A 7677-nucleotide genomic window follows, 5' to 3' on the forward strand; every position below is an offset into this window, starting at 1 on the left:
GGCGGTCTGGCAGTGACTTCCTGATGAAGGCCAAGACGGAGGTTAACTGAATAATGGAGAGCCGGGGGAGAGAGAGACGGAGGTGGGCTGGAGAGTAAACGGAGAGAAAGAGACTGCGTTTTAATTGCTGCATATATTAACCTTGCGTTTTAAAGGATTTATTTATAGTTGGTTTTAACCCCACTGGACACTTGATTTTATGGATTTATTTACTGAACTTCGACACTGCACTTTTGCATTTTTTGATTTGATTGTTTTAAATAAAAGCACTTTATGGAATACCCCCTGGCCTTGAGAGATGTGTCCCTATTTGTCAGGTCATCTCGGTGACATTATCGATGATGTTGGGTTCAGGGTTCCCGAACAGACGATGAGAGCATGGAAGAGTACCCGCATCGTCGCATGGATTCCAGTTTCTTCTCGTGTGGTTCCTTTTACCGTCCCAATCCCCACCGCCCCAAAGCCAAACGGCAGTGATATCCTACAAAAAAAAATCAGGAATGCAATCAGGGAAAGAGCTTTTTCTAATTTCATATTCCATATGTTGTAACTGTGTGTTCCTTTTCTAGTGCTGAAAGTGGACGAAACATGACCAGAGTTGTCCAGAACTTCCTGCGGGCTCAGAAGGTTCAAGAACCCATTGCACTCTTCTCTGACTGGCTTTATGTGGGTCATGTTGATGAATTCATGACATTTGTTCCTGCTCCCAACAGAAAGGTATTGGCTGGCTCACCTTTCAGAGGTTTAATAATGGTTTGACTAGTGTAGGGTGAGTTCATCACTGGGGAGACGCACAGGATGCAGCATTTCTTAGTTTTTATCATTGATCAAATGTTAATGTAGGCTGGACTGCATTCTTTAATATTTTTATAGTGAAAATACTGTGCTTCACTGAGATCAGACCAGTAATCCCGCCATTTACAGTCCCTCTTAATCCAGTGGATGTCAGTGGGCTTAAGTGCAATGAAGAGACGATCCCTGGACACACACATCTGCAGACACTTGTTCTGAATGGCCAAATGGGGGAGGCAGCTTGATGGCTGAGGTCTCCAGGACTCTAAACAAATCCAAATCCTATTCTGTGATATCATCTACTGTTGAATTCTACTCTGTTCTGTAAAACTTTGTATATTGTATTGTTATATTGACACCCACTGCACACCCAACCTACCTGGAAAGGGGTCTCACTTTGAACTGCCTTTCCCAAAGATTCTTTTTATTTATTTATTTATTTATTTTCCCCCTACTAGGGTTTTTTTTTAGGTGGTCTTAGAGAGTCAAGGCTAGGGGGCTGTCAAGAGGCAGGGCCTTTTTAAAGCCCATTGTGGCACTTGTGTGATTTTGGGCTACACAAAAATAAATTGTATTGTGACACGCCAGAGGGACGATGTCTCCCGGCTGGCCTGGAAACACCTTGGGATTCTCCCAGAAGAGCTAGAAGAAGTGGCCGGGGAGAGGGAAGTCTGAGCCTGTCTGCTCAAGCTGCTGCCCCCCTGACCCGACCTCGGATAAGCGGAAGAGGATGGATGGATGGATTGTATTTTATTGTATTGGGTCCTTTTTCTTTTTTTTTTTTTCTTTCTTAAACTTACCAGTTTTATAGAACTACCAAAGGTCTAGTGTTACTTCAGCTAGAAGTTTACTTATTTATAAAGTTTAACTTCATTCAGTGGCTCCAGATTTACAGAGACTGTCATTTATAAATGACGTTACCAGTTCATCATTTTGCTTGACTTTTTTTTTTTTCTTTTTTTATTTTCTACCTCGTTCATCTTCAGGGATTTCGCCTGCTACTTGCCAGTCCAGACGCCGGAATCCAGTTATTCCAAGGCCTGCAGAAGAAGGGTCATGGAACACTGAAAATGTTTCAAGGTATCCAGCTTTGTTTCTCTTGTAACAGCCTGAGCAGCTGGAAGACAGTCAGTCAGTCAGTCCGACATACCTGAGATTGCAGTGCCCATCTACTGGCAGCACCACAGACTGTATATCAAACAACTTTGGCTCAGATTGCTTTGTTCTAAGCAAGACATGACAAGCTGGGACCCTGGGGAATTTGAAAGGCACTGCTTGCTTCACATTTCCCAAAATGTGGTATTGTTTGCCAGACACTAACTTTTACAGTTTTGTCCTCAAAAAGAGATTCCTGAAAACCAGTGGGGAATGAATTTGCACAGAAATATTCAGCACGGTAGCACAGCAGTACGAGTAGCGCTGCTGCCTCAAGAAAGGAGACCCGTGTTCACATCCTGGGTCTTCACTGCTGTCCTCTGCATGTTCTCCCAGTGTCTGCATTAGAACATGGTATGGTACGTCTAACCAATAGAAAACAGCTAAAAAAAAAACCCACAATATTTGAATTGATTAGGGGCAGCATGGAGGCACAGTCGTAGTGCCTTCTGCTTTGCTGTAAGGAAACTAGGATTTGCATCCCAGGTCCTCAGCATTAAGTTTGCATGTTCTTCTCATGGCCGCATGGGTTTCATCCCACTGCCCAAAGACATGCAGGTTGGGTGAACTTGCGATGCTAAAATGGCCCTGATCGGTATGTGTTCACTCTTCGATGGCCTTGTGCTCTACGCCTGCTGGGATAGGCTCCAGCTTCCCTACAACCCTGCTCAGGGTAAAGCAGGCATAGAAAATGGATGGACAAATTGACTGGCATTTTTTTCTGGTACAGAGCTGGTTTACATTGCGCCTGCCAAATCCACTCTGCCAGTGTGTTTTCTTCAGCTTGTATTGTTACCTCATTAAAGCAGCTGGTGTGATATAGAAAACAGGACTTTGGTGCCATTAAGGAACCTAAGTGAATAATTTCAAATGGTTATGAAATGATTTCTATGTAGACCTTTTAGAAGAGCACCATTGATCTTTACACACTAATTATTTGGATCTGCTGCAGACATCATGTCAATGTATTTGAAATCCTAGCGGTCAATTATAATTCCTGATCAATCTTCTTTTTGTACCCACAGGAATAAAAACTGAAGAGGTTACTGTGGATCACATTTTGAGTGATAAAAAATTAAAGAAGGCAAATGCTTTTGTGCAGGTACTCTTGGACTCTTCTAGAGTACAATGAAAATGAATTCATGCTTTTTTGCACCACATTTTTCAGTGCCCCAATTTTGTTAGAGTTTTTATGATTGTACAGCCAAAGTTTCTCTAAATAGTCGTCAAAATAAAAAGTACTCGCCCCTTGGAAGTTTTCACTTTTTATTATTGTGAAACTTTGAATTATAGGGTACTAGCCGAAGCCCGCCATAGCATACGGGCAAGAATGGGAACGGAAAACGGTGAGAAAGGAATTCAGTATAACAAAGGCTTAGGAAACCTCCGTCACAGTATAACGAAAATAGCAAGGAGTGAAACCAGTGCCAATGGTCGAGAGAGTACCTTCCTGTAGCAGGCTACGGAAAACGCAGACTTATATAGATAGACGCCGCATTCACCGTGTTGCTCAGTCGACACGATAAGTCAGCGCGTCCGCCTTATTGCGAGTGGTAAAAGTGCCATTTAAACTAATACAGGTAGATGTGGAAACTGGGTTTTCTGATGAAAAAGCAATAACGTTTTAAACAGTATCGCTTACATACAACCGATTTTGGCGAATCGTTTACATGCAATTATTTATATCCATTTATACACTAAATGCGTTCATATCCCATGGTCTTAGAGTTAGTGGGCGGGGCTCTGTGAGTTGGTGGGCGTGGCTCTCTGTCTTGCGTGCGGTGTAAAGTCAACGTGGCTCAGAGGTGCATGTGGACTTTTGCACAGAAGAAAGCGACTGAGGCTGTGTTTGGTGAGTTGTTGCGTGCCTCGAGAGCGACGCTGGACTCCGGAGGACAGGTTACAGTTGGTGTGCGTGGCTCTGTCGTGCGTATCCCATGAGGCAGTAGGAGGGTTAGAGTTGGCGGGCTGGGCTCTGTCAAATGTATCCCACGGTCTTAGAGTTGGTGGGCGTGGCTCTCTGTCTTGCTTGCCCTTAGTTAGAGTTGGTGGGTGGGGCTCTGTGAGTTGGCGATCGTGGCTCTCTGTCTTGCGTGCGGTGTAAAGTCAACGTGGCTCAGAGGTGCATGTGGACTTTTGCACAGAAGAAAGCGACTGTGGCTGTGTTTGGTGAGTTGTTGCGTGCCTCGAGAGCGACGCTGGACTCGGGAGGACGGTTATAGTTGGCGTGCTTGGCTCTGTCGTGAGTATCCCGAGACACGGTAGGAAGATTAGAGTTGGCGGGCAGGGCTCTTTCTTGAGTGCCCTTAGTGAATTACATATCTAGATTTTAATTTGGATTTTTTGACACTGATCAGTGGAAAAAGACTCTTCAAAGTTAAAGTGAAAACAGATCTCTGCAAAGTGGTCTAAATTAACTACAGATATAAAACACAAAATTATTAATCACTTAAGTACTCGCCCCGTTCAAGTCCATATTTAATAGATGTACAGCCTTGAGTCTGTGTGCACAGGACCTTCTTTATCATCAGTTCTGCACATCTCCACACAACCACAAATTCTCCATTGGATTGAGGTCTGTAGTCGGCCACTTCAACATCTTCACATTGTTGTTTAGAAACCATTACAGCTTTGGCTTTATGCCTGATGATGTTGTCCTGCTGGACACAAATCTACCAAGGCTAAGGTTCCTTGCAGACTGAGTCCGGTTTTCCCCTAACAAGCCTTTCAGGGCTTTGCTGCTACTGCCAAGGTTCATGGCAGGGAGGTGTGTATTTGATAATAGGCAGCATTAATCTGATGGCCACAAATCTCAATTTTGGTCTCCTCAGACCATAGAACCTTCTTCCAGCTGACTTCTGAGTCTCCCATGTGCCTTCTGTCAAACTCTAGCTGAGAGGTCAGGCATGGTATTTCTACTTGCCACTCTCCCATAAAGGTGCAACTGGTGATGTACTCGAGCACAGTTGCTGTCTGCATAGTCTCTCCTGTCTTACGCACTGTAGCCTTTAAGTCCTTCAGAGTTCTCTTGCTAGTCTTCCAACGCTTGTCGTCTTCAGTTTTTGTGCACAGCCTAATCTAGCAGATGGTCAGCACTGCCATACTCTTTCCATTTCTTTCTAAGTTAACTTGATGTTCAGTGACTTGGATGTTTTCTTTTTTCCATCCCGACTTGTGCTTTTCGGTCTCATTTTCAGAGTTGCTTGGTGTGTTTGTTATACTAACTCACCACAAGTTGGCCATTTCAGATGAGGTGCATTTATACCCCAATAAACTGAAACCCCAGATCTCGATGGGACTTCTAAAGCCAATGTGCTGCACCAGCGATGATTTAGAGTTGCATTTTAAAGGGGTGAAAACTTCTGTGATTAATTATTTAGTGTTTTATAATTGGCATACACCAGTTTCCGGAGATCTGTTTTTACTTTGACATTTTTTTTTTCCCCCTGTAGGTGTCAAAAAAGCTAAATTCCGTCCACTGTGATCTAATGTCATATGACAATAAAAAGTGGAAACTTCAAAGGGCTGAACACCACTTACAGGCACACGTTCTCACTAATGTGAGCAAAGCCCATCCTGCTTAAGCCAGGCAGCTACTCTCAGTGGATTATTGCACATCACAGTCCCTTTTTGCCCCCAGGAGTGCCAATCACTGCTGTATTGAACTTGGTCATTGTGTACATACATGTTTAAGCAATGAGGACCATCTTTCTTGGGTGGTGTGTGCCACTCCATCAAAAGTTTAACCAGGTCCTGTTTTATCTTTACTGGAAAAGGAAGATTTTTTTCTTTCTTTGCTGTCAAGTGCCTCTTCTGGCTTTTTGATTCCAATTGCTCACTTTTATACAAACCACAATAAACACAAATTAAAAGCAAAGTTCTAGTATATGCAGTGATGAGAGTGTGCAGAATGTGTATACTGGCACAGACGCATCAAACGCTCTGCTTTGATCTAGATTGTTTGCCAATTAGAAACTTCAAATTCTAGCTATTGCAACTTCTTTGTGCAGCGCCAGTTTAAATGTGAATGCCATAAAATAATTGTCACTTTTCACTGAGGACTGCAGAGAATTGGGCAGTTCCATAAATGTTAGAGGAGTTGCACTCTTCCTCCGTGGATGCAGAGCTTCTTGGAGCAATAAAGCTTACACATTCCAGTACTTTAGCTGCTTGATTTTCTTTTTCCAGAGCTGTATTGATTGGAACCGGGATGTGCTGAAGAAAGAGCTGGCACTTGAAGAGGAGGACATCATTGATCTTCCTATCTTATTCACGTTCCACACTGACGGGCGGGCTGTAGCCTACTATCCTGACATGGTAAACAGGAGCAGCTTTTATACTAGTTTAAATATCAATCTTCTGGTCTGAATGAGACTGAGTTGGTGTACTGTGTTTGTTCCAACAGGTGAATATGATTGTTCTAGGAAAGAATCTCGGTATTCCCAAACCATATGGACCACAGATAAAAGGAAAGTGCGTGCTTGAAGAGGAGGTGCGCTCACTGCTGTCAGGGCTAGGACTTAACTGTGTCTTCGTTGATGACTTTGCTTCTTATCACAAGATGCTGGGGGAAGTGCACTGTGGGTCCAATGTTAGGCGGGAAACCTTTACCTTCAAGTGGTGGAACATGGAACTTTAAAAACAACTCCTCTTCATACGAATACATTCATTTTTGTGACGGTGACCATTAGTTAACTGAGCAATATAAAAATCTCTGTACACCCATTAAAGGTATGGAGGTTTACACTGACACAAGTCTCACTCTTATGGAGTAGATTGAGCTAAAATAAGTTTGTTTTAAACTAGACATGTCAAACTCAAATTCTGGAAGGCACAAGTAGCTATAGCTTTATGTTCAAGACACATGATTTAGTAGCCAGTTTCTACTGGTAAGTGTGTTCTGATATTTTTCCCTTCATTTTAATTAACTTGAACATTTTGGGACATTTTTCCCCTTACCACAAACTAAACGAGAGAAAGCAAGCCAACAGATCATCTAATTGACTGATCAATCTAACCTGTATCTGTTCCATTAAGGGTTGTCAGAACCAGCTAAGTTCCATTAGGGTTAATAAAGACTGTCACTTGTTAAACGGTTTCAATATTTGTCTTTCATGATGCCATTTCAGCAGCCTACATTACGAATGTACTTCCAATTTGCTGTGGCCTTTGATAATTGTGCCAGCCTCCTAGACTACCACTGAGCACAGCTCAAGCTGCAGCCTGGTTTTCACCTACTCGCAGGTGTTAATTACATGGCCACTTCAGCAGTGCTGGATTCTTCACCAAGAAGGAAGGTGAAAATGGTGTCTGTAAATACATCAGCTTTTACAACGGCCAGGTACAGAAAAGCGCAAACTACATGCAACTTTTTTAGTACTGAATATCAACTAAAGGGGCAAACACAACCAGTTTACACGAGTCAATACGAACAATATTGAGATATCGTTCTCATCTCTAAATTACAAATCAAATCAGTAGAAGCCTTTAAACTGCTGTATCTAAAGTAGGATGTGACTTTTTTTTGCTGTCAGTTAAATGATTAAACACAGTAAAGGCAGAGGTCTGTAATTTTATACCTGTGGGCCGCTTTTAATCTGTGCTGTTCATTCAGGGAAAACATTCTTAAAGGCTAGGGCTCGGTGACTCTGTTTTTACACCATTACCACAACGTGTGCTGTTGGAGCATGTTACTTCATTAAAGCAATTTTAAAATTATATTTTGCCACA

General features: G+C 42.7%; 1 protein-coding gene across 2 annotated transcripts in view; it reads left to right on the top strand.

The window, feature by feature from the left end:
* Nucleotides 1–7040, top strand: part of padi2 (peptidyl arginine deiminase, type II) — a 41539-nt gene extending 34499 nt beyond the window's left edge. For both annotated transcript variants that reach the window (XM_039755453.1, XM_039755454.1), the window contains 5 exons: nucleotides 570–717; nucleotides 1779–1872; nucleotides 2973–3049; nucleotides 6136–6264; nucleotides 6353–7040. In XM_039755453.1, the coding sequence (XP_039611387.1) occupies nucleotides 570–717; nucleotides 1779–1872; nucleotides 2973–3049; nucleotides 6136–6264; nucleotides 6353–6586 (682 nt within the window). In that variant the 3' untranslated portion in view covers nucleotides 6587–7040. The remainder of the gene's footprint in view (nucleotides 1–569; nucleotides 718–1778; nucleotides 1873–2972; nucleotides 3050–6135; nucleotides 6265–6352) is intronic.
* The last annotated feature ends 637 nt before the right edge of the window (nucleotides 7041–7677 follow it).

The sequence above is a fragment of the Polypterus senegalus genome, chromosome 6, assembly GCF_016835505.1.
Source record: "Polypterus senegalus isolate Bchr_013 chromosome 6, ASM1683550v1, whole genome shotgun sequence".
Classification (NCBI taxonomy): Eukaryota; Metazoa; Chordata; class Cladistia; order Polypteriformes; family Polypteridae; genus Polypterus; species Polypterus senegalus.